The 27,907-nt window shown below is 44.5% G+C and overlaps 1 protein-coding gene across 6 annotated transcripts in view; it reads right to left on the reverse strand.

Annotated features, from left to right (window-relative positions):
* LOC110520004 (double-stranded RNA-specific editase 1) overlaps positions 1-27,907 on the reverse strand; it is a 194,769-nt gene that overhangs the window by 36,567 nt on the left and 130,295 nt on the right. For 3 of the 6 annotated variants that reach the window (XM_036974215.1, XM_036974213.1, XM_036974214.1), the window contains 3 exons: positions 8,408-8,476; positions 2,889-3,814; positions 116-230 (listed from right to left, as the gene is read on the reverse strand). In XM_036974215.1, coding sequence (XP_036830110.1) covers positions 116-230; positions 2,889-3,814; positions 8,408-8,435 — 1,069 coding nt within the window. In that variant the 5' untranslated portion in view covers positions 8,436-8,476. Of the gene's footprint in view, positions 1-115; positions 231-2,888; positions 3,815-8,407; positions 8,477-25,690; positions 25,965-26,036; positions 26,164-27,907 lie in introns of those variants that run through there. The other 3 variants (XM_036974216.1, XM_036974212.1, XM_036974211.1) reach the window with 3 other exon arrangements.

Raw genomic sequence — 27,907 nt, forward strand, 5'->3', positions numbered from 1 at the left:
TATGGCTGTGTTTTTATGGTCTGTACAAATCTAGTGGTGTACCGTTTGGCAGCGGCATTGCTCCCGAGAGTGGAGAACACAGTGTTTTCCCATTAGGCCTAGTAACAAAGCGTACCTGTTGTCATGACGACCCCTGCCAGGACTTTCCGCCGCGCGTGGGGGGAGGTGAAGTTGTCCGTCAGCTCGCTGAACTTGTCCACAACCAGGCGAGAGACCGCGTCGGCGAGGACCTGGGACCACACACAGACAGCAGAGATGTGACACGCAACACAACAACCACAGGCTTCAGGTAGTAGGTTGCCTGTTTCGGATGAGTTTATCCTGCTCATTTCATCTAGCTCAATCAAGTGGGGGAGCAGATGACATCACGGATCAACAGTAAAAGTAAAAACCATTTTTGCTGGAGGACGATTTGAAGCGTTCCACCCTCAAGAAAAGAGGTAGAAGACAACTAGAGCACAGCCTTTGCAACGCAAGCAAGGAACCAACAGAAGAGCAACAAGCATAAGGACACCAACTCAGGACCAAAGGAGCAACCTGAAGGAGGAACCCCAAATGAACCAGAAAGTACACACAGCCATCTCCTCCTCCATGAACATTCAAAAAGCCACAACAGACTTTGATCACAGACGGAGTACAACATCACTTAATGCTCAGGATCTTGAGGTCTTCACTTCTTGTCTTACATTCTATGTCCTACCTAAGCATGATCATTTTCATTATGTTTGCAAATATTTTGATGTGTTATTGAATGCTGATTGCATAAAGAAACTGGGTGTCTATTCTGGTTAAGAACCCTGTGTAAATATTTCGACTTGTGTTCTTAAATGCTGAAAATGATTACAACCAAGGAGAGGTGACGGCTAGATGGGAACAAATGAACGAGATTAGTTTAAATATCACTTCCCCCTGATACTTCAGTGTCACCCAGTTGGGAGTGGGGATCATTTGACTTCGGAATTGCGCGGGTTGGTTGCAGGCAGTGCAGAAACGTGTGGACGTCTCTGTTAACCTCCGGGGGAACAAAGCAGCCTGCCAAAAAAACAGTCAGGCAATTCCAGTCTGGCAATAACTAACAGGGCATTCTATCACTCATGTTTTCCTGACTTTCCTAATTAGCCCCGTCCATATGGAGCGCTCGGTTGATGGTACATTTAATAAATATTAACCGACAGAGAATTAATAGACCAATTAGCAGGTGCAGAATCATTGACACGAGCTGCCTGTTTTGAAGGAACCAGACCGATGACAAGTGGAGGAGAGAGTAAAGATAGAAAGAAAGAAAAATAAAAAAAGCGGGAAATGATCCTGGGGAGAAAAGACAATTGAAGCCATTGACAGTCTAGCCCCACTAGCTGCTTACTTGTGCAGTCTGCACTCACCGGCAGGACTGACAGTCACTTCTGTGATGACCAATCCCCATCTTCAACCCCCCCAATTCTTATCAAACCAAACCCAGCTATATTGAGTCTTCGAAAAGAGCAGGCTTTAGAAAGGGGATACCTTCTTTGAGCACCTGCAATGCTGGGTTTACACTCCGAGCATTCCCAGTAGCATTCCCAGTAGCATTCCCAGTAGCAAAACGTGTATGTGGTAAAGTCACAAAGCAGTAACGGAGCACGACTAGTGGAGTGCAAATCCAGGGATGAAGTTGAGCTAGATACAGTCTGACTCCCAGCTACAACACCCCAGTAAACGTTTACTAAAACCTAGCCCTAACCACGGACTCAAGCTCTAGACACAACTCTGTCCCACGACAATGTGTGAGCAGCACTGTACCATCGTATTACATTTAAAGAAAAATCACATTACATTTTGAAAGTGTTTAAAAACAACATCTTCACAAAGGGTGATTTTATTCAGGCTAACAAGTTAAGTAAACAAGACTTAAGTAAAATAATTGCATTTCAAGGGGGGAACCCCTTTGAGTGCCTCAATTGAATAGGTCTCACATCTAGGTAGGAAAGAGCCTGGACAGTCAATAGTGGTTGTTTCAACAAGACTAAAAAAGGAGAGGTAAATTAAGATAGAGGCATGCTATTTCCTGGTGTTCTCAGCTGGCGATTAGGGGAGCCTGATTGGGAGATGTGTAAATAGATGTCTCGCATGCATACACATCATCTCAGTACTAAAGCACCTTACATTTTCAACTCCTGTCTCATCTTCTATCATCCTTCGGGCTTGATCATTTCATCTTCAATTAATGTCTCAAACCCAGCGATGATTGGTAAGAGCACCCAATGTTCCCGTTGGGAACTTTCATAAAGAAAATACTTTAGAATATGAGGTAGTAGAGGCATGTGACAGACACTGAAGTTCTTTAGATAAGCTCAAAGACATTATGATTAAGAGGGGGGAGATTTTACTAATTCCAGTTGTGAAAATACCTTTGTGTCCCCAGCTTTAAATCCCACATCAGCCAATAGAAAGTTTCCAATATAACAAAGACCTATTCTCAAACTCTCATTCTCAGCAGATGGGTTTCTTTGACCAAAACATCCGGATATTTATAAATAGTTAATGCACTTCTGTATTAATAATAAAAAAATCACAACAGTTTGAGAAAGCCTTGCATAAGTGTTTTGGCTACCCATAATATATTACAGAGAAGGAATACTTTCTGGGAAAGCTCTGTTTTGGACTCTAGGGTGTTAGACCTTTGTGCTTGAGGGCATAAGTGCCGTGATTCCTTTGTTCAGCGCCTGAAAACATTACATGTAGAGTATAAACCGTGTTACTCATCCCCATTAAAAAACGATTCACCCTGTTTTTTTCCCCCACAGTCAGTGAGTGCAGATACAATTTTGGTGCTATGACCTGTTCTAAAAAAGGGTCTTGACTGGGGACAAAGTGGGCTAGTTCAGAGGGACCTAGGTTTGGGCTCTTACCTGGGGTAGGTGGAGCTGCAGTCCCTCTCTGGGGATGGGCTGTCGGGAGGGCGTCTGGTCCAGCTGCATGTTGAAGAGGGCTGAGAGGGCTGCCTGGGCGGCCCGGGCCTTGGCCAGCTTCTTGTTTCGTCCAGAGCCCTCGAACTGCTGTGAGTCCACCGACACCTGCATGACAAAGTTCTTTGCATGGCTCTCGCCGCTCTCGGACAAAAAGTCATACTTGAGGCCCGGCCTCAGCTCATTGAGGATCATGACAGGGTTCTTGCCGCTCGAGGGCGAGGTGAAGGCTGAGGGAGGGGGCAACAGGGCCTGGGCTAAGTTAGCACCTGGGGTGGAAGGCATGGAGTACTCTCCCAGCGAGTTTAGGCAGCCGCTGCCATTGGAGCCCAGGTAAAAGGAGTCCTCGGGCGGTGCGGGCGTCTCAAACCCGTTGAAGAGCATGTCTGGGAAGTCGGCCTGGTCGGATGTGAAGTCTGTGTTGACTGTCAGTGTCCGGCCCATAGCCAGGTGCGCTTCGGAGGCGTTGGGGAACTGGACAAAGGAGCGCAGTGCCTTCTCTGCTGCATTCAGCTTGGCCTTCTTCTTGGTGGGACCTGAGCCCTCGAACAGCTGCCCATTGACCTCGACGGTCATGACAAACACGGGAGCGTGGACTGGACCCGTTTGAGATAGCAGCTTATACAGCAGCCCCGGCTTAATTTCATTCAGCTGCATAAGGGCATTCTTGGGTAGAACCGGGCCTGGCGTTTTCTTACGCTTCTTGGCCCGGAACTTGGAGTGCGTGTGGCCATTGTTTCCCTCCTCTAAGGGGCGCTTCCTGCTGCCCCCGCCACTGCCGTTGGGGAGATGCTCAGCCACAGCCTCCCCCTCTTTGGAGGAGACGTTGTCCAGGTTACGGTTTTCCTTTACGTCGGTGCTGCTCGAACCTGCGGTGCCCAGAAAGAGTAACTTACAACGCCTTCGTTGCAGGATCTTGTAAATGTAAAATTGATAGATTCCTATATCACTCTTTGGAACTGAACTGGTGATGTGTGCTATGTTTATTTGTTAGAGAGGCTTAACTGATATTACATTGACCCCAAAGTATCAAACATACATCTCAAGACGAAAATCCATTTGGCAATTAAGTTTTGGCAAAATAGCCAATAATTGTCATAATGATAGGACTGTACTTTCTTGGACATTCAAGGGAAGTTGGATTCTAAGGCATTGCAAGAATGATTTAGTCTATACAATGACTATGTAAATGGGGAAATAAGTGGTAGGAAAATCAGGCCATCACAACAAAATAAATATTGAATTCCTCCCTCCCTGACCACGGCATTTGCTAGCCGTGGTCAGGCAGGTTTCTGTTGATATATTAGTTTAGGGAGGGGTCAGGGGGGAAAATATGTGGAAGAGTTGGGGTATGCACACACACACACGCATACAAACAAACTGATCTTTACTTTACAGGCAAATTTGATCACCTGTTCCTCACCCCACAAGTATCGATACTCTTATCTGCTGGCTTTTTAATGATAGTTTGGCGTTAGAGTGCTGAGCGAGCTCTCATAATAGTGGAATTGCAGCTCTAGAATATTGCAAGGAGCACACATCACCAGGTCCTGTTGGCAAAGCGGATGGAATGTTGGCAAAATTTTCATTTATAACATCCTCCAGCAAAGGCTTGATAGGTTACTCCTTTCGGTACTCAGGGGAGAGAGAACCCGGCAGTGCAAATTACAGGGTTTATTGGGAAGATGGGGGGGGGGGGGGGTGCAGGGAAGAGTGCGAGGAAGAGCAAAGGGAAGAGGACACATTCCGTAAGACCAACAAAGTCTGACAAGGATGAAAGGGTCCAACCTGAGAAAACCTCCAAGATGTTTTTAGATCTTTAGACAACCTAATTGATCTGATAACCATTACTTTCTGGTAACGCAGAGCTCTACTTTATAAAATAAACATATCACACTATGCATTTTCAAACTAGATGAGATCAGAGCTCTTCAGAGGCTCTGTTGGGGTTTCCATCGACTTCTGAACACAGAATCCGTAGCTTCAGACAGGCGCTGATGTTCGTCGAGTTTCTGCATACTAAAATAGAGGGCACATCCCACAAGCCAAACAAAAAAAAATCCTGCTCTCACGTGTTTCCAAATTCTTGTCTCTTACAGTGCCTTGCGAAAGTATTCGGCCCCCTTGAACTTTGCGACCTTTTGCCACATTTCAGGCTTCAAACATAAAGATATAAAACTGTATTTTTTTGTGAAGAATCAACAACAAGTGGGACACAATCATGAAGTGGAACGACATTTATTGGATATTTCAAACTTTTTTAACAAATCAAAAACTGAAAAATTGGGCGTGCAAAATGATTCAGCCCCCTTAAGTTAATACTTTGTAGCGCCACCTTTTGCTGCGATTACAGCTGTAAGTCGCTTGGGGTATGTCTCTATCAGTTTTGCACATCGAGAGACTGACATTTTTTCCCATTCCTCCTTGCAAAACAGCTTGAGCTCTGTGAGGTTGGATGGAGAGCATTTGTGAACAGCAGTTTTCAGTTCTTTCCACAGATTCTCGATTGGATTCAGGTCTGGACTTTGACTTGGCCATTCTAACACCTGGATATGTTTATTTTTGAACCATTCCATTGTAGATTTTGCTTTATGTTTTGGATCATTGTCTTGTTGGAAGACAAATCTCCGTCCCAGTCTCAGGTCTTTTGCAGACTCCATCAGGTTTTCTTCCAGAATGGTCCTGTATTTGGCTCCATCCATCTTCCCATCAATTTTAACCATCTTCCCTGTCCCTGCTGAAGAAAAGCAGGCCCAAACCATGATGCTGCCACCACCATGTTTGACAGTGGGGATGGTGTGTTCAGAGTGTTGCTTTTACGCCAAACATAACGTTTTGCATTGTTGCCAAAAAGTTCAATTTTGGTTTCATCTGACCAGAGCACCTTCTTCCACATGTTTGGTGTGTCTCCCAGGTGGCTTGTGGCAAACTTTAAACAACACTTTTTATGGATATCTTTAAGAAATGGCTTTCTTCTTGCCACTCTTCCATAAAGGCCAGATTTGTGCAATATACGACTGATTGTTATCCAATGGACAGAGTCTCCCACCTCAGCTGTAGATCTCTGCAGTTCATCCAGAGTGATCATGGGCCTCTTGTCTGCATCTCTGATCAGTCTTCTCCTTGTATGAGCTGAAAGTTTAGAGGGACGGCCAGGTCTTGGTAGATTTGCAGTGGTCTGCTACTCCTTCCATTTCAATATTATCATTTGCACAGTGCTCCTTGGGATGTTTAAAGCTTGGGAAATCTTTTTGTATCCAAATCCGGCTTTAAACTTCTTCACAACAGTATCTCGGACCTGCCTGGTGTGTTCCTTGTTCTTCATGATGCTCTCTGCGCTTTTAACGGACCTCTGAGACTATCACAGTGCAGGTGCATTTATATGGAGACTTGATTACACACAGGTGGATTGTATTTATCATCATTAGTCATTTAGGTCAACATTGGATCATTCAGAGATCCTCACTGAACTTCTGGAGAGAGTTTGCTGCACTGAAAGTAAAGGGGCTGAATAATTATGCACGCCCAATTTTTCAGTTTTTGATTTGTTAAAAAAATTTGAAATATCCAATAAATGTCGTTCCACTTCATGATTGTGTCCCACTTGTTGTTGATTCTTCACAAAAAAATACAGTTTTATATCTTTATGTTTGAAGCCTGAAATGTGGCAAAAGGTCGCAAAGTTCAAGGGGGCCGAATACTTTCGCAAGGCACTGTATATACCCAGACTAATATGAAGCCCTACCCCTCCTTATAATGTGCCCATGCCTTTTTTTTGTAATTTTTTTATTTAACTAGGCAAGTCAGTTAAGAACAAATTCTTATTCACAATGACGGCCTAGGAACAGTGGGTTAAACTGCCTTGTTCAAGGATGTTCTTTAATAGCCTTAAAGGATGTTCCACTCAAACGATAATGTACATGATTTCATTTACTTATCTCATGGACTCTGGGGTAGCCATGCAAAAGCCAGGCAAGAAGGAGTCTTAACAAGGGGATGTATGGGAAATAACTACAAAGGAGAAAAACCAAAGGCATGAATACTGTAACAATAAGTGGCTTTTGCCATTATAGACAGTGTACAAAACATTAAGAACACCTGCTCATTACATGATAGACTGACCAGGTGAATCCAGGTGAAAGCTATGATCCCTTATTGATCCACTTCAAATCAGTGTAGATGAAGGGGAGGACACAGGTTAAGCCTTGAGACATGGATTGTAGATGTGTGCCATTCAGATGGTGAATGGGCAAGATAAAAGATTTAAGTGCCTTTGAACGAGGTATGGTAGTAGGTGCCAGGTGCACCGGTTTGTGTCAAGAACTGAAATGCTGCTGGGTTTCTCCACGCTCAACAGTTTCCCGTGTGTTTCAAGAATCGTCCACCGCACAAAGGACATCCAGCCAACTTGAACATTTTAGGAAGCATTGGAGTCAACATGGGCCAGCATCCCTGGGGAACGCTTTCGACACCCTGTAGAGTTCATGCCGCGACGAATTGAGGCTGTTTTGAGGGCAAAAGGACACTCAATATCAGGAAGGTGTTCTTAATGTTTCGTACGCTCAGGGAAAGTTGACTTCTGATGAGCCAATTAACACTTAGGCCTAATTACTTTCATTCCAGTACAGCTACAGAAAATGTAAATGTCCCGGCGATTTCAGTGGAGTAGCTTAATATTATTTCGAGGCTATTGCGTATTTTGAATGTCAGTGAGCATATCAGTGGGTATGTTTCCGAACACCGTTTTTCAAACCGGAATCCAGCTGGTATGAACGTGAGCATACTTGAGGAACAAACAAATATGATGAACTCCTCCTGGTGTTCAAGTGAATGACACATTTCTATTGCTCGGAGTAATATGTTTTGTAGCCATCTTTACAGTGGCTAACTAACCTGGAGATAAATGATAACAGTAGTCCCAGTATCAAAACTCCATGAAATGTCCCCCTCTGTTTTGAGCCAGTAGCTGGCGTTTTGGAAAAAATGTACAGAAATCGGCCAATTGTAATGAAGGTGACATTGTCAGCAGGCCCTCAGCGTGAAACCGGGATGTGAAACTACAATGGCAACCATCCATTTCATCCTGGGATAGACCAGGCAGCCATTTCTTCTGTCTGTTCAGAGAGGTGGGGATCTAGAGCAGAGACTCATTCATAGGCACGGCTGGTTGGAGCTCAGGGCTCAGATTCCTCCCAAAATGTCCAATTAAATTTGAATGTGTGAGTGAGGATGACATTTTCTTTTTAAAGGGTGTGCATAGAGCAATATAAGTTGAATCCAAGGAATTTATCGGGTTTTGCAGTGAGGTTTCTGTATGTGCGGTGCTTGTAGTTTGTGTATGTCCTTTGTGTATGTCCTTTGTGTACGTGTGTGTGTGTGTGTCTAAGCAGGGGATCCAGTAAGGGAACAAATGGACACAGGCAGACAGACAATTGGACAAAGGGAGAGACGGACACACTCACTCATGTTCTCCTCTTCATCCACGTCCATGGTGAAGAGCTTCTGCCGGGGCTGCCGAGCTCCGGCTCCACCTGAGAACAACACGAGAGGAAGTGATGGTCAGACTCAACCTAGATGTCTCTACCACAAATAACACACGTGCCCATGTGAAGACACAAACATGTACAACTATAAGAGGGGACCAAGTGTGTGTGTGTGTGTTGGGGGGGTGAGATGTCTAGGTTCCTTCCCTAACGGGCAGGGCCTGCTGAAAGTGTATTTTTTTTTAAAATGATCTCAAAATATTCATATGTACACACACCCATACCCACAACCAGTGCAGTGAGATGAAAATGAGACACCCAGGTTAAGCCTACGGTGAGTGTATAAATATTCAGAGGTGAATACTAATCTGGGCAAGAGAGGAGAGGGGGCCCGGTGCTGACAGGCCGTAATAGTCGGAAGCAGTGTATTGTGACTTTAATATCCGTCCGATTAGACCTCATTTCCAGCTGCCTGCCGGGAGATATACAGCCATTGACATGGACATGCCTTTTAGCCGGGCATGACACAGACAGCCATTTACCTGGCGGTAGAAAATGCACTACAGTACACAAACAGTTGTACCGTACAGCAAAGCCGATGGATTTCTAGGTGAGCAGAATTGACTCTCTGCAGGTGAATGTGGTGTCTGGCCTGGAATCTAATCCTGAGATTTCTACTGCAATCATACTTGACATTTAAGTCATACATCAAGAACACACAGTTATACTGGAGGATTGCCTGTGAGCCTTAACTATCTCAAGAGGGAAATTATCTGCTGTTAAAGCCCTCAATATGTATTACTCTGGGGACATTGAACAAATATATTGACAGTACCAGTCAAAAGTTTGGACACACCTACTCATTCAAGGGTTTTTATTTATTTGTTTTACTATTTTATGCATTGTAGAATAGTTTAGGGAACTATGAAATAACACATATGGAATCATGCAGTAACCAAAAAAAAGTGTTAAACAAATTGAAATATATTTTAGATTCTTCACAGTAGTCACCCTTTGCCTTGATGACAGCTTTGCACAACTCTTGGCATTCTCCAAAACAGCTTCATGAGGAATGCTTTTCCAACAGTCTTGAAGGAGTTTACACATATGCTGACCATTTGTTGGCTGCTTTTCCTTCACTCTGTGGTCCAACTCATGCCAAACCATCTCAATTGGGTTGAGGTGATTGTGGAGGTCAGGTCATCTGATGCAGGACTCCGTCATTATCCTTCTTGGTCAAATAGCCCTTACACAGCCTGGGGATGTGTTTTGGGTCATTGCCCTGTTGAAAAACAGATGACAGTCCAACTAAACAGATGGGATGGAGTATAGCTGTAGAATTCTGTGGTAGCCATGCTGGTTAAGTGTGCCTTAAATTCTAAATAAATCATAGACAGTGTCACCAGCAAAGCACCTCTACACCATTACATCTCTTCCTTTATGCTCCACGGTGGGAACCACACATGCAGAGATCATCCGTTCACCTTCTCTGCGTCTCACAAAGACACAGCAGTTGGAACCAAAAATGTCTAATTGGGACTCATCAGATCAAAGGACAGATTTCCACCGGTCTAATGTCCATTGCTCGTGTTTCTTGGCCCAAGCAAGTCTCTTCTTCTTATTGGTGTCCTGTAGTAGTGGTTTCTTTGCAGACCATGAAGGCCTGATTCACGCAGTCTGTGTCTGTTACTTGAACTCTGTGAAGCATTTATTCAGGTTGCAATATGAGGCTGGTAACTCTAATGAACTTGTCCTCTGCAGCAGAGGTAACTCTGGGTCTTCCTTTCCTGTGGCGGTCCTCATGAGAGCCAGTTTCATAAAAGCGCTTGGTTTTTGCGACTACACTTGAAGAAACTTTCAAAGTTCTTGAAATGTTCTGTATTGACTGACCTTCATGTCTTAAAGTAATGATGGACTGTCGTTTCTCTTTTCTTATTTGAGCTGTTCTTTCCATATGAACTTGGTCTTCTACCAAATAGGGATATCTTCTGTATACCACCCCTACCTTGTCACAACACAACTGATTGGCTCAAATTAATTAAGGAAATAAATTCCACAACTTCAATTAACAGGCACACCTGTTAATTCAAATGCATTCCAGGTGACTACCTCATGAAGCCGGTTGAGAGAATGCCAAGAGTGTGCAAAGCTGTCATCAAGGCAAAGGGTGGCTACTTTGAAAAATCTCAAATCTAAAATGTATTTAGATTTGTTTAACACTTTTTTGGTTGTTACATGATTACATATATGTTATTTCATAGTTTTGACATCTCCACTACTATTTTGCAATGTAGAAAATAGTTGTTTTTTTTTAAGAAGAAAGAAACCCTTGAATGAGTAGGTGTCCAAACTTTTGACTGGTACTGTGTGTTTTCTGAACCTGCTAAATTTATGGCGAATTTTATACAAGGTTGTTACCAAATGTGATGAATTATTTTAATATTTTACCAAGAAGTAACAAATAATTCTACTACATATATCAACTTTCCAATTCCAGTCTTAAATAGCAGTGTTGATCATGTTCGTATTGAACATAGCCCAGATCCAGGCCCAGACATGAACGCCCAAGGGAGTGCGTAGTTTGTTTCTGGCCTAGAAAGAAATGCTCTTTGCTAATAATCACATTCTCTTATGGGAATATATTTTCTGTTTTCCCCAGTCCAATGCACTGGTCTTCATTCGCAGCTGTAGTATGTAACATAAGTACAAACTATGATGGCCATGTGTACAACAGTCGTCCTTCCATGGAACCACTTAAACTAGAAATTCGACAACTAGAAAAAAATCTTTGCATAGAACATTTAATGTCAGCCCTTTTAGCGAAGTAAGTCGATGAGAATTTCTCTTTTAAAATAACATCCTAGTATTCAAGAGGTGAATGGAACAGGAGACACACGCAATACACACACACACACTCACGTGCCGGTCTAACAGCTTGGTCCCCCTGCAACTACAGCACAAGTGAAGCAGGAGTGCCGAAATCATGATGAATCCAATGAGAGAGAGAGAGTGGTTATGACGGGGAGCAGATTGTGCTGATTCCAGCTCTCTGCCTTGTTCCCATGCACCATTCCTCATGACCGACACTTTAAGCTAAATTAAATGGCCTAATTAATCTTGGCTAATGGTGGGTGACAGCAAATATGCTAGCACAATTACGACCCTATTAAAAGACTAATATTCAGTCCTATGATTGAAAATGAAAAGGGGCGGTTGTGAGGGGGTTAGTTGGGTGGGGGTAGGAGGGATTGTGTGTTTTAGGTAGCCAAGTCAAACTCCAGCCAGGTGTCCTTCCTTCGTCCAATGATCCCCCCCCCCCCCCCCAACCCCACCCTGCACCTCCCCACATTGTACCCTATTTCACCCGTAGGCTTGAACGCTAAATGCCTCTTTGGCGATTAGAGGTTTCGAGATTCGCCCATTTAGGCTGGCTCGTGCGCCCGTCGCTTTCTATTATGAGGTCTCAGAGCCGTTTCACCGCTTCGCTCACGAGCCGCTCATGAATCAGTAAGCAGCCATGAGATCTGTTCCAATCTAAGGCCTGTGCATCTACAGCATTCATAAAAACTAAGCTGCAAGGACAAATAAAATCCAGTGGTGAGTTAGGGCCAAGGACACAACAAAGGCAGAACCAGAGACCTGTCTGGTCATTCAGCCCAACTAACTAATAAGTTGTCTGTCGATGATCTGAGGGAGAAGTCTTGTTAGGGTATTAGTGGCATCACTTTATGCCTCAGTAGCCAGTTGAAGGGTGCCAGGCCGGGGTACCAGAGTGCTGGATGGACAGCTCAGCCCTGCTTAGACCCAGTGTTAGCACAGCTGCATCTGTTTGGCCTCAGTGTTTGCCCACAGTCAATCCACAGAGGCCGCATTTAACCAGCTGCTTCTTTTGCTCCACATGGGTCAGTGGCTATAAAAAAGTAATCGATGTAGAGAGGAGCATCCTGACCAGTGGTGTAAAGTACTGAAGTATAAATACTTTAAAGTACTACTTAAGTAATACCCCCCAAAAACAACTTAACTTTTTTATATTTATATACTTTTACTCCACTACATTACTGAAGATAATATGTTCCTTTTACTCCATACATTTCTCACTGGCACCCAAAAGTAGTTACATTTTGAATGCTCAGGCAGAACGGCAATATGGTCCAATTCACGTACCTATAAAGTGTTGTCATACCTAGTGCCTCTGATCTGGAGGACAAATACTGCGTTTGTAAATAATGTCTGACTGTGTCCCTGGCTGTCCGTACATTTTAAAAACAAGAACATCAAGGGCCCTCCCGAGTTGCGCAGCGGTCTAAGGCACCGCATTGCAGTGCTAGCTGCGTTACTACAGATCCTGGTTCAATACAGCCGGCTGCGACCGGGAGGCCCCTTGATGTTCTTGTTTTTAAAATATACGGACAGCCAGGGACACACTCAGATATGATGCTAAGCACAATTGGCCCAGCGTCGTCCAGGTTAGGGGAGGGTTTGGCCGGCCGGGATGTCCTTGTCCCATCACGCTCTAGTGACTCCTGTGGCGGGCCGGGCGCATGCACGCTGACACGGTCGTCAGGTGTACGACGTTTCCTCCGACACATTGGTGCGGCTGGCTTCCGGGTTAAGTGTGCAGTGTGCCAAGACGCAGTGCGGCTTTGGAGGACGGTGTTTAGGAGGACGCACAGCTCTCAACCCTCACCTCTCCCGAGTCCGTATGGGAGTTGCAGCGATGGGACAAGACTAACTACCAATTGGATATGATGAAAATTGGCTTACAATTTTTGGTGGGGAATAAATAATAAACTAAGAAGATTATACCATCTGGTGTGCTTAATATATACAATTTTACTCAAGTATGACAATTGAGTAATTTTTCCACCACTGGTCCTGACCAGGTCTCCACTTTCATACCAGATTTAAGAGAGAGATTCCTTCCAAATTCCTATGACTCAATATGACTCTTTAGCATTAAAATTGTTGGCCGCAAATTGGTGTCAGCGATCAGCGTGTCATATCAGTGTTCCACTCTGGCTACGGAAAGTAAGAAAGACGAGTCATTGACAAGATGGCGAAGAAACTACAACTTTTGCCATAACAATTGAAGTAAGGAACAACGGGGGAATAACAATTGAATTGCCATAACAATTGAAGTAAGGAACAACGGGGGCATAACAATTGAATTGCCATAACAATTGAAGTAAGGAACATCAGTGGCATAACGTTCAGTCTCAAAGCTAAAGATGTGTGGCTTAACCAGTAGATGATGCTTATGATTATTAGATTCCTATTATCGGGTTAGAGGTCTTGCACTGGTAGATGTGTGCTCCTCTTCTTTATTCCTTACGCCAAAACAATACCATATCCCACCAGTTGTGAAAGGGGCTGGTTTCAAATGGTATTTCAATGGATGGTTGGGGCGAGGGAGGGGGAGAGAAAAGATGAGAAAGAAGATGAGAAAACTCCAATTCAATCTCGGCGGCGTGAGGGCCCGAGGGAAATACGGTGTTTTGATTCGTCTTTCATCCCTCGCTTTCGCCGCGGTGGAGCGGTAGCACGACGCTTCCGTGGAGGGAGCTGCAGCCGCCGGAACAGGGAAAGGGTGGATGGAGAGAGAGGGAGGGAGAGGAGAGAAACAGAAAATGCAATCCTATTCTAGGTACAAGAGAATCATTATGTCTCCTAAAACAGAGAAATGAGGATAGGCCTGCCCTTGAAAGGCAGTGGGAGGTGAACAGTCAGGCCAAACGCTGGTAGAGGTTGAGTGATGGGGGTGGTGAAGAGAGGAGGAGTAATAAAAAGATGGCATGAAGGGCAGAGGTGCATGAAAATAAGTTAATTTCTGTCCAGTGCAAAAGGCAAAGTATTCTGTGAAGTCCAACAGGTCTGCAATATACACTTACCATCCATAAAGGAAAAAAGGTCAATGTATACATTTCTATGGTCAGGAGCCAAAAATGTCTGCAACCTGTAACCACAATGCAGAAGATTATTAACAGCCTTATGGGAGCATTGGCAGTGCAATGTTTGTAATTGGTCAAATGAAAGTGTGTTGTCTTTTGATTGAGCTTCTGACAGGGCTTGTGATTGGTCAGTTGGTCTACTGACAATTTGATTGTTTTTTTATTTGTACAGTGACATGAGAGCTCAGGTCAGGGGCTCTCCCTCATTGAAGCACCACTTCGCAATTCACCCTAAACGGCCTGCTCTTTATTTCGATTGAGCTACGGGGCCACACTTTTACGCTCAACATTTGCTGCTGCTTCTCTGTTCTTTATTTGACTTTTATCGTTATCTTCCCTGATGCCTAGTCACTTTACCCTGTCTTCGTGTACATATCTACCTCTTTCTGCACATTGATCTGGTACTGGTACTCCCTGTATATAGCGCCATTCTTGTGTATTTGATTATATTATATCCTCGTGTTATTATTACTTTTAAACTCTGCGTCGTTGGGAAGGGCTCTCAGGCGAGCATTTCACGGTAGAAAGTCCACACCAGTTATATTCGGCGCATGTGACAAATGCAACTTGATTTGACATAGAACTTAGCTAATGCCACTTTTGAATGGGAATCCATAACCTCTCCCTCCAACTAATCCCCCCCCCCCCCCCGCCCCCGCCGTAATATCAAAACAACCCAGCCTTTCTGACGAAAGAAAATGTGTGAGCCTCTCAGCCACTGCTTGTTGTCGGTGGAGCTTTTTCTTTAATTTTCCTTTCATGCTGCCTTTAAAAGCCTGACAACACTGACTTAAGCCCGAGCACTGAAGGAATCCTCACCGACACAAACTGCATTAAGAGCACACTTAATACAGAAAAGCCCCTTCTCTGCCATCGATTTTCAAATCCCCAATGGTCAGACATGTCGGTGTGACCGCCCACAGCGTGTAGGAGACACGAGACGAGCAAGGAATTAGGCCTGCTTGGCAGCTCTGCGTCTGTTGTAAACACTCAGACACAGAAAGAAACGCGCAAACAAACAGGCTGCACACTAGTGAAACTGAATATATCGACTGCACACCCGGACAGGCAAACAAAACTATTTCAGGGCCGTAGACAGAGAAACGCCAATACAGACTGCTCCATACAAATATACCACGACCACATGAGCAAACCAGTAGAAGACACTGTTCGATCCAAATCTCTATCCAGAAGTTTCCGGAATTTGGGAAAACAACTTTCTTCCCCCAAGAAATACATCCACATGTGTATTCTAACAGCACCATAGGGGTCATCTTACACCAAAAACTGAGAGTCAGAGAGAAAAGAGTATCAATATGAATTTTGTTATTTGATGGTTTTATGTGAGATTGCCTTTCACAGGTCCCATGGAGCGGCTGGTCAGGAGAGAGAGCAGGTTATAATGGGAGCAAGTCAAGGTAGAATATATGTCGCAGGTACTCACACACACACACAAACCTCTCAAAACACTTGGGGTTTATCTTATTAACACCACACACACTCTCCCTCTAAGTTTGACAAAACTCAGTCCTCACTACAGCACATGGAGCAGATTAGCTCTGGAGTGAAGACTGGAGAGACAGTCTGGGTCAAAAGCAAAATACTTGAAATAATTTCTAAAACCTCTGGAGACACACAGACAGAATGAATACATTTCTTAAAATGAACCAACGGTTAAAATAAATGAATGACACTGTTCTAAAGCACAACCTTCCTTCAGGTCTGGCACTAAGATCTCTCTCAACCAACTCTATAAGGCCATAAGCAAAGAAGAAAATGCTCACCCAGAAGCGGCGTTCCTAGTAGCCGGGGACTTTTATGCAGGCAAATTTAAATCAGTTTTACCACATTTTTACCAGCATGTCACAAGTGCAATCAGGGGGGAAAGAAATCCTAGACCACCTTCACTGCACGCACAGAGATGCATACAAAGCTCTCCCCCGCCCTCCATTTGGCAAATCTGACCATAATTCTATCCTCCTGATTCCTGCTTACAAGCAAATACTAAAGCAGGAAGTACCACTGACTCGCTCAATATGGAAGTGGTCAGATGACGTGGATGCTACACTACAGGACGGTTTTGCTAGCACAGACTGGAATATGTTCCGGTATTCATCCAATGGCATTGAGGAACACACCACCTCAGTCATCAGCTTCATCAATAAGTGCATCAATGACGTCGTCCCCACAGTGGCTGTACGTATATATCCCAACCAGAAGCCATGGATTACAGGCAACATCCGCATCGAGCTAAAGGCTAGAGCTGCCGCTGTCAAGGAGCGGGAGACTAATCCGGACGCTTATAAGAAATCCCGCCCGTAGACGAAACATCAAACAAGCAAAGCGTCAATAAAGGATTAAGATTGAATCCTACTACACCGGCTCTGACGCTCTTCGGATGTAGCAGGGCTTGAAAACAATTATGGACTACATAGGGAAGCCCAGACACGAACTGCCCAGTGACGCGAGCCTACCAGATGAGCTAAATGCCTTTTATGCTCGCTTCGAGGCAAGCAACACTGAAGCATGCACGAGAGCACCAGCTGTTCTGGATGACTGTGTGATAACGCTCTCGGTAGCCGATGTGATCAAAACCTTTTAAACAGGTCAACATTCACAAAGCCGCTGTGCCAGTCGGATTACTAGGTCGGGTACTCAAAGCATGGGCAGACAAACTGGCAAGTGTCTTCACTGACATTTTCAACCCCTCCCTGACCAAGTCTGTAATACCTACATGTTTCAAGCAGACCACCATAGTCCCTGTGCCCAAGGAAGCGAATGTAACCTGCCTAAATGATTACCGCCCCTTCACTCAAATCAATACCCATGAAGTGCTTTAAAAGGCTGGTCATGGCTCACATAAACAGTATCCTCCTGGACATCCTAGGCCCACTCCAATTCGCATATCACCCCAACAGATCCACAGATGACGCAATCTCAATCGCACTCCACACTGCCCTTTCTCACCTGGACAAAAGGAACACCTATGTGAGAATGCTGTTAATTGACTACAGCTCAGCGTTCAACAACATAGTGCCCACGAAGCTCATCACTAAGCTAAGGACTCTGGGACTAAACACATCCCTCTGCAACTGGATCCTGGACTTCCTGACGGGCCGCCCCAGGTGGTAAGAGTAGGCAACACACGTCTGCAAAGCTGATCCTTAACACTGGGGCCCCTCAGGGGTGTGTACTTAGTCCCCTCCTGTATTCCCTGTTCACCCATGATGGCGTGGCCAGACACGACTCCAACACCATCATTAAGTTTGCTGACGACACAACAGTGGTAGGCCTGATCACTGACAACGATGAGAGCCTATAGGGAGGAGGTCAGAGAACTGGCAGTGTGGTGCCAGGATAACAACCTCTCCCTCAATGTGAGCAAGACAAAGGAGCTGATCGTGGACTACAGGGAAAAAGGCGGGCCGAACAGGTCCCCTATTAACATCGACGGGGCTGTAGTGGAGTGGGTCGAGTGTTTCAAGTTCCTTGGTGTCCACATCACCAATGAACTATCATGGTCCAGACATACCAAGACAGTCATGAAGAGGGCAAAACAAAACCTTTTCCCCCTCAGGAGACTGAAAAGATTTGGCATGGGTCCTCAGATCCTCAATAGGTTCTACAGCTGCACCATCGAGAGCATCCTGACCGGTTGCATCAACGCCTGGTATGGTAATTGCTCGGCATCTGACCGTAATATGGTGCAGAGGGTAGTGCGAACGGCCCAGTACATCACTGGGGCCAAGCTTCCTGCCATCCAAGATCTATATAATAGGCGGTGTCAGAGGAAAGCCCATAGAATTGTCAGAGACTCCAGTCACCCAAGTTATAGACTGTTTTATCTGCTACTGCACGGCAAACAGACCCGAAGCGCCAAGTCTTGGACCAAAAGGCTCCTCAACAGCTTCTACCCCCAAGCCATTAGACTGCTGAACAATTCATAAAACTCGGCACCGGACGATTTACATTGACCCCCCCCCCCCCCTCCTTTTGTACACTGCTTCTACTCACTGTTTGTTTGTTACCTATGCATTGTCACTTCATCCCCACCTACATGTACAGATTACCTCAACTAGCCTGTACCCCTGCACACTGACTTTTTGTACCGGTGCCCCCTGTATATAGCCTCGTTATTCTTATGGTGTTACTTTTTATTTTAGTCTACTTGGCAAGTCATTTCTTCTTCTTGAACTGCACTGTTGGTTAAGGGCTTGTAAGTATTCATTTCACGTTAAAGTCTAAACTTGTTGTATTCGGCACATGTGGCAAATAAAGTTTGATTTGATTTGATCACGGACTTGTGCTATTTGATAGGCAACGGCAATTTTTCTAGATTCTATCCAATATATTTTTGTCAATCAAACCATGGCAGATCAGTGATTTACTTTGAGAATGGAGGGAATTGTAAAAGAATTAGAAAGTGAACCAGTCAGAGATTTTGTAATGTTCAAGCCAATCGCTCTTCCTCGCTGTCCAGTTTCTATCTCGGTCCAGTTGCCCAGGGTGGTGACCAGCTAATGCACCATAATGGGGTACACGTGTGGGGCCACCGGGGGCCTAATGAACTGGGGTTCTCATGGAGAGGGGGGGGGGGGCTGCCGGATTGAAACTGATGGGCCGGGGTATGGGGGAGAGGAGCGTGGCCGCCTAACATCGCCACTATCGTGCCCCCTTCACACACGGACACACACACACAACCTCACGCTTACAGCTCAACCGTATCCCCCACGCAAACCTCCATCTCGGACTCCATTATTCAATTTGGTTTGACTAATGACCAATAACCTGTTTGAATTAGCCTGCCAACACCAATTTGACTTCAATAAGAGCAGATCTCCCAATGCGTTTAGGAGGCCCTGATACAAACTGCAGGTGCCAGCTGGACATTCGGACCTGACCTAGGTGTTCTCCATAGAGCAGGAAGGGATTGCTCTCATCCTTCTCAGTGATGTAAAGCTTTAAAAGAGGGTGACAATTCAACACTAACCCTGCATTTTCAATTCTGAAAAACGAAACAATAAGAGATGAATAGAACACTTGATGCATGGGATAGAATTAGTACTGCATGACACCCCCATAGGATGGTGAGTAATCTGGCAAAACCAACATGGTTGAAATGTTGTCAGGTACCTCGCTCAAAAGGGGAGTAATGTAGTATCCATCATTTCACCATATTAGTCGACTGTTTATCTCTTCAAGACCACACGCCTGCGCTTCTGCCGATTCAATGAAAATCTAAAAAATATCTTTCACCCTCTCTCTCATTCGCTCTCCCTCCCTCTTCAAGGGCGCTGGGTGGCTGCCGCCATCCTCCATTTCCCCTTTTCAGAGGGAGCTGTAAAACCTGTGACAGCTATGATTTATGATATACGCACTGTGCCTGTGGGGCAGATGTGTGTGTGTGTGTGTGTGTGTGTGTGTGTGTGGCTAAGGAGAGGGGCTAAGTTATGAGTTCTTCTGAGCTCTCCACGGGCTATCGCCAGATGTATCGGTGCTCACTGTTCAGTCACAAAAGTCACACACAGGAGAGAGCGCAAGCGAGTGTGTTTGTCTGTCTAGGAGTACGAATTGGGCTGTATGACCTGAAGCAAGAATAAAAACATTGTGAAAAAGTAAGTTTACAAAGATGAAATAAGGCATGCACTGACAGCTATTTAGAGGCAAGGGGCCAGCTGCTGAGTAAGTGTGCGTGTGTGTGTGCATATGACACGAGTGTGTATGAATGTGTGTACGAGTGTGTGTATGGCCTCATTCTCTCAAATCGTATTTTGAAGTGCTGCAGGCTGACCAGACAAAAACTGCTGGTATCAGCATAGTCCCCCCCCCCCCAACTATCTATTTCCATTGCTCTCTATCTATTTCTCCCTCTCCCTCTCTCTTCCCATTTTCCTCGCCTCAATGCTCCTGCTGTGCACTGTATTTCATATTCAAGGCCAGGTCAGGTGATCCAGTATCCTCACGTGCGTCCCACTGCGTAAATCTACAATGAACAAAAGTATCACGCAACATGCAACAATTTCAAAGTTACAGTTCATACAAGGAAATCAGTCAATTGAAATAAATTCCCTAGGCCCTAATCTATGGATTTCACATGACTGGGAATACAATACAGATATGCATCAGTAGGTCACAGATACCTTAAAAAAAATGGTAGGGGCATTGATCAGAAAACCAGTCAGTATCTGGTGTGACCACCATTTGCCTCATGCAGCAATCTCCTTTGCATAGAGTTGATCAGGCTGTTGATTGTAGGCTGTGGAATGTTGTCCCACTCCTCTTCAATGGCTGTGCAAAGTTGCTGGATATTGGCGGAAACTGGAACACACTGTCGTACACGTCGATCCAGAGCATCCCAAACGTGGTCAATGGGTGCCATCTGCCTGGTACAGTTGAAACCGGGATTCATCCGTGAACAGCACACTCCACCAGCGTGTTCTTCACGGATGAAGGCGAGTATTTGAAGGTGAGTATTTGCCCGCTGAAGTCGGTTACGATGACAAACTGCAGTCAGGTCAAGACCTTTGTGAGGACGAAGAGCATGCAATGAGCTTGCCTGAGACGGTTAATTACAGTTTGTGCAGACATTTTTCGGTTGAAATAACACATATGGAATCATGTGGTAACCAAAAAGTGTGAAACAAATCAAAATATATTTTACATTTGAGATTCTTCAAACAGCCACCCTTTGCCTTAATGATATCTTGCACACTCTTGGCATTCTCTCAACCAGCTATATGAGGTAGTCACCTGGAATGCATTTCAATTAACAGGTGTGCCTCCTTAAAAGTTAATTTGTGGAATTATTTTCCTTCTTAATGTGGTTGGAGCCAATCAGTTGTGTTGTGACAAGGTGTGGGGGGTATACAGAAATGGTCTTTCACTAAATAGGACTAAGTCCATATTATGGCAAGAACAGCTCAAATAAGCAAAGAGAAATGACAGTACATCATTACTTTTAAGACATGAAGATCAGTCAATACGGAACATTTCAAGAACTTTGAATGTTTCTTCAAGTGCAGTCGCAAAAACCTTAAAATGTTATAATGAAACTGGCTCTCATGAGGATCGCACAGGAATGGAAGACCCACAGTTACCTCTGCTGCAGAGGATACGTTTATTAGTTACCAGCCTCAGAAATTGCAGCCCAAATAAATGCTTCACAGAGTTCAAGTAACAGACACATCTCAAAACCAGCTGTTCAGAGGAGACTGCGTGAATCAGGCCTTCATGGTTGAATTGCTGCAAAGAAACCAATACCAAAGGACACCAATAAGAAGAAGAGACTTGCTTGGGCCAAGAAACACGAGCAAAGGACATCTCTCCAAATTTGAGATTTTTGGTTCCAACCGCCGTGTCTTTGTTTAGACGTAGAGTAGGTGAACGTATGAACTCCAAATGTGGGGTTCCCACTGTGAAGAATTGGGGTGGTGGTGCTTTACTGGTGACACTGTTGGTGATTTATTTAGAATTCAAGGCACACTTAACCAGCATGCAATATGCCATCCCATCTGGTTTGCGCTTAGTGGGACGATCATTTGAAATTTCAACAGGACAATGGCCCAACACACATCCCCAGGTTATGTAAGGCCTAGTTGACCAAGAAGGAGAGGGATGGCGTGCTGCATCAGATGACCTGGCCACCACAATCACCCAACCTCAACCCAATTGAGATGGCTTGGGATGAGTAGAGCTGCAGACTAAAGAAAAAGCAGCCAACAAGTGCTCAGCATATGTGGGAACTCCTTGAAGACTGGTTGAGAGAATGGCAAGAGTGTGCAAAGCTGTCATTAAGGCAAAGGGTGGCAACTTTGAAGAATCTAAAATATATTTTGATTTGTTTAAAACTTTTTTAAGTTACCACATGATTCCATGTGCCTTCACTATTATTCTACAATGTAGAAAATAGTAAAAATAAAGAAAAACCCTTGAATGACTCGGTGTGTCCAAACTTTTGAGTGGTACTGTATGTCCATTTGCAAGATAATCTATGCATTTGAGTGTGTGTGTGTGTGTGTGTGTGTGTGTGTGTGCCTGTACTTTCTATTTGCACGGTTTGGGTGCGTGAGCATGTGTGAGAGAGGGGCTAAACTCTTGCCTCGGTTATTACCAGGTTCTGAGGTAATGTTGACGGACAATTGGGAGCAGTGAGGGTCTGAAAGGTCAGACAGGAAAGAGGGAACAAGAGGGTGGGAGAGAGAGAAAGTCTGCAGTATGGTGAGGAGAAGTGGAGGAGTGATGGGTGACGGGTTAGAGGGAGAGAGAGAAGGAGAAAAATGAAGGTGGGAACAGAGAGAGACAGAACAGTTGTTGAGATGAGACAAGTGAGGGAGAAGGAATGACGGGAGCAAGTTAGAAATGTTAGAGGGAGGCAGCCAGACAAGTTAAGAGTATAGTTTCAGCTTCCTCTTCCTCTTGCACTTTGGTGCTTGTCCTCAAATTGTCACTAGTTGTTGTTAGCGCGCATATAGGAATGAATGCAACACATCAGCCATAGCTTCATTAGCCCTAGCAGCTTTTTATTTTTTACCTTTATTTAACTAGGCAAGTCAGTTAAGAACAAATTCTTAATTTCAATGACGGCCTAGGAACAGTGGGTTAACTGCCTGTTCAGGGGCAGAACGACAGATTTGTACCTTGTCAGCTCGGGGGTTTGAACTTGCAACCTTCTGGTTACTAGTCTAACGCTCTAACTACTAGGCTACCCTGCTGCTTGACAAGGCGTTATTACACCATCCACACATATAAGCGCCTAGGGATGTGACGAATTTAACATTTTTCTTAACATTTAAAACATAATTTTTTAAAATTGTTTAAATGATAAGAAAAAAAATCATAAAATGACGTGAATTGACAATTCAGATATCTACCGCAATCCTGGAGACCTACCAGAAGGCGCTCGCTCATCTTACTGTGTCTCCCACCCCCTCAGCAACGAAGGTAGTTTTGCTCTGTGCCTCTATGCTATCAGTACATGGGACTTCATGTCCCACTTCTCATTAATGTGATGGCTTATTGAAGTGATGCATGACATTGTGTTCATAGATATCTAACAATCCGTCAACGCCACGTATGGTGTTTGAGAGCTCACACTCTGTACCTGCAGAGTAACCGTTACTTGTTATTTCTCCATCTGGCAGGGGCACCGTTTTTGACGTGGCATCTTGTAGTCTGGTTCTAGATATGCCATTAAGGCAATGAAGCCAACAGTCTCTACCATTGACAATGGCTGCATATCAACTGCAATCATTTGTGTAACTTGCGTTGTCAAATCAAATCAAATTTTATTGGTCACATACACATGGTGATTTTCTCCCTCCGTCCCTTATCGCACTGCTGCCAGCAAAAGGGTTGGGTCTCACGCGGTGCCTCCCGTTCAGCATTGCACTTGCACTGCCACTACAGTTCAATTCCACCTGGCAAAATGTGCATTTCAACACCACCTCATTTAACGTCGAAGTATTGCCATACAGGACTTCAATGCTGTTGCTTCCCTCTATATCACTCTGCCAATTTCCCAACTGTTAACCACGATGACGTGAGGAGTGATTCATATCCGTGGCAAATCATTTGAAAAGGTGCATATCTCCTCCTACTAACGTTACAGCATTGTTGCGTCAGGTATTTTTTTAATTCGATTTTGTTTTCCTTTATGATGATCGGGACCTGTTAGTGCTAGTTTTGTGATAAAATTAAAATCACAGTGCAGTTATGAGAAAGAGAAAAAAAAGTTATTTGTTTATTAAGGATTTTTTTTCTAGCACAAATCCATTGGAAATGAGGCATACTGTAGGTAGCAGCGTTGACTTAAGGGCCGTCCAACCCTCCTCAGTCCCAGACACTGCGTCCTCCCTGGCTGAACACACATAAGCATCGTTCTGCTACAGTGGCTTCCCCATCCATCACTCGCCGAGACAGCCATTTAGTCAAATGTTAAATCGAGGCTAATTACACACTGTTCACTCGGAGACGCCGCGACCCAGCTCGTTTCTTATCATGACAAGAGTGCCGTTTTGCATTGTGGGGGCCCCAGCAACTAAATTACGACCTACCAGAATAAGGCAGTCATCGACTTGGTGTCGTCTTAATCAAGCACTTTGGCGTTCGTTTTTCAGTGATGAATGCGACGATGTCTCTTTTCTGACTGTTGTTGTTGGAAGCCGTTTGATGTTGTCTGCCGAGGCTACAGCAGACTTTTTCTGCGGCAGCCAATTTGTTAATGCTTTTGTGGGGTGGCTGTATCGAGGTAGTTGCTGTCATTAGTGATTTCCAGTCGGAAAATTATACACTTTCCTGAATGCCTTTTAATTCTAATCTGCTGTCAATGGGCGCAGAGTGCCTTGGAAATCTGCAACCCTGTTAATCTAGCATGTAAGCACTTTGGCGGAATAGCATGACCTAAACTTAACGATTAAGTCTTCTTCCCCCGGGTTCGTGCAAAGTGGTGCCGTCATTTCCACGGCGACAGCGAGCGGAGACGGCGACGCTGACAGACAAAAGCCCGTCGTACGTTTTTGGGGTGTGAGAGAGTCACGCTGCTAAAAAACGCAACTTCAGCTGCGGGCGGATTTATACGGATGAAGGGGCTTGGGATTGACGGTTCGCGGTGGGGGAGCTGGGGAGTAGGGGGATTTATCAAAGCAAATGGCTGACACATCACCAATGCCGCCACAGAGGGAGCACCTCAATAATTACTACTTCCCCAGTTGGGCTAATCCCCAGAGCACTGGAGCAAAACAGGAGAGAGAAGCTTAAGAGTTTCAGAGGAGCCCGTCAGATCATTTACAGAGACAGTCTTTCCCTCGCTCGCTCACAGAGAGGTCTGTCTCGCTCACAGAGAGGTTTCAGAACCAGATCTCATACACTTAATAGAAACAAGCACTGTAAAACACTAAAGATGCTTCAAAATTAACCTGTCACAGAACTCACACTAAGACATTCAGAGACGCAAACCTCGTGCACTGCCAAAATCAGCAGTACCAGTGTCACACTGACATGGGTTCAATTTTCTACACCCCGCACAGTACTCAATACTTACATCATACTCCCTCACACATTAGACAAGTCGATGGTAGATTCAATTTTCACCATCTTACCAAGTGACACGTATCATTTAAATGAACAGGTTGCATATTTCAACGACATTACTTCCCTATATTGAATCATTGTACAATAAGTAACCACTTCTAGACCAAGATAAACTACCACAGAATCTTTCAAAGCAGAACAAAACAGCCGGTGCGAGAAACACACACACACACAAGCAAACAACTCGCATCACACACACCACGGGTAGGCGAGTAGGAGGGAGTACCTTTACGCTCGCAGCGTTTCTTGCGCCTCCTCTTGAACTTCCGGCGGATGAGGCAGTAGTAGGAGCCCAGGCTCTGGGGCCCGGTGCTGAACAGGGCCATGCTGTCTGCCACCGGCTAACACACTGCTCTGCTGTCCCGGAGACACTCACTACGGGCACTCAAGACACTAGCTAGCGCTTACTCTTAACACACACAGCCATGTGGTGGAACACTCACAACTCTCCCTCTCTCAGACTCCTTTTCTCTCTTGGTTTCTGTCTCCCTCTACCTAGTTGGAGGGCGAGCATATAGTGTGTGTGAGTGTGTGTGTGTGTGTGTGTGTGTGTGTCGAGGGAAGTGGCATACCCTCAAAGGAGAGGCTGTTCCTCAGATAACTGTAGAACGTCACATGGATTTGGTTCTATATTTCTCTCTCTCGGTCTTTCATATCCACTTCTCCCTCTCCTCCAGCACAGAAAGGCAGCTTGCTCAGTGCTTCTATAGCATCTCACTGACACGTCACACTGGCCCTCAGCCTATCACAGACTGCCTCTGGCTCATTGCCTGGCCTCCACCTGTTCACACACACAATCAGGCAAAACACACGCACACTAACACACACACATACAGTGCCTTGCAAAAGTAGTCAGACCCCTTGGATTTCTTCACTTGTTATTGTGTTAACAAAGTGGGATTAAAATCCATTTTTATGTCAACAATCTGCTTTTCAAAAATCTTCAAAGTGAAGATTGTGTAATTTTTTATTTAAAATGAAATAACTAAAATAGTCATTGCATAAGTATTTAGCTCCCTGGGTCAATACATGTCAGAAACACCTTTGGCATCAAATACAGCTGTGTCATCTTAGGTACGTTTATAAGAGATTTGTACACCTGGATTGTGCATTATTTGTCCATTATTCCTTTCAAAATTATTCAAGCTCTGCCAAGATGCTGTTTTTCAAGTCATATCGTAGATTTTCAAGCCGATTTAAGTCAAAACTGTAACGTGGCCAATCAGGAATGTTTACGGTCTTCTTGGTAAGCAACTCCAGTGAAGATTTGGCCTTGTGTTGTAGGTGATTGTCCTGCTGAAAGGTACATTCTTCTCCCAGTCTCTGGTGTAAAGCAGACAGAAGCAGGTTTTCCTCTAGGATTTAGCCCGTGCTTCGCTCCATCCCATTTATTTTTATCCTTTAAAAACTCCTCAATATTTGCCAATGGCAAGCATACCCATACCATGATGCAGCCACCACCATGCTTGAAAAAAGTGTATTCCTTTGCTGTTTTTTTCTTCTTCCAGTATTACTTTAGTACCTCGTTCCATACAAGATGCATGTTTTGGAATATTTTCATTATGTATATTTGTACTCTCCTTTTCACTCTGTCATTTAGGTCATTATTGTGTAGTCACTACAATGTTGTTGATCCATCATCGTCAGTTTTCTCCAATCCCAATGGCCTCTTGGTCTGGGAGGTTTAATAAATAATCCACAGCATAAATGTTAACTTGACCATGTTTAAAGAGACATTCGATGTCTGATTTGTTATTATTGTTACCCATCTACCGGTCACTCCCCTTCTTTATGAGGCTTTCCAAAAGCTCCCTGGTCTTTGTAGTTGAATCTGTGCTTGCAATACTTGAATGAGGGACCTTACAGATGTTATATGTATGGGGGACAGAGGAAGGGTTAGTTATTAAAAAACCATGTCAACCCCTATTATTTCACACAGAGGGAGTCCATGTAACATATGTGATTTGTTTAAGCCACATTTTACTCCTGAACTAATTTAGGCTTGCCTAAACAAATGGGGCTGAATACTTATGCAGTGACTATATTTGAGTTAACTTTTTTTCTTAGATTTTGACAGAAGATTTTGTGTAGATTGCAGAGTTTCAGCATCACTCCGTTACCGTGGAATTACCAAACTTCAAATGCTTTCATCGTTCAATACACAAACTCATACACTACAACAGTCCAGCTAAAGGTACTGCAATGTCCTGCAATGTTTAACATGAGGTGAAATCTCACTTCCCAGAAGGAGTACACCATTCACTAATAGGTTCAGGCATAGGAACAAAAGAGCTGAAGAATTCAGTGTGAACGTCACAATACCACAGCACAGTACTCTACCTCCCTCTAGTGTGCATATTCTGTCATTACTCTATCATTCCAGTGACAGCAAAGGCAATGTCAATGATGAAGAAACCACCATAACACTGCACAGCAAACACAC

Source organism: Oncorhynchus mykiss, chromosome 3 (genome assembly GCF_013265735.2).
Source record: "Oncorhynchus mykiss isolate Arlee chromosome 3, USDA_OmykA_1.1, whole genome shotgun sequence".
NCBI classification, from domain to species: Eukaryota; Metazoa; Chordata; class Actinopteri; order Salmoniformes; family Salmonidae; genus Oncorhynchus; species Oncorhynchus mykiss.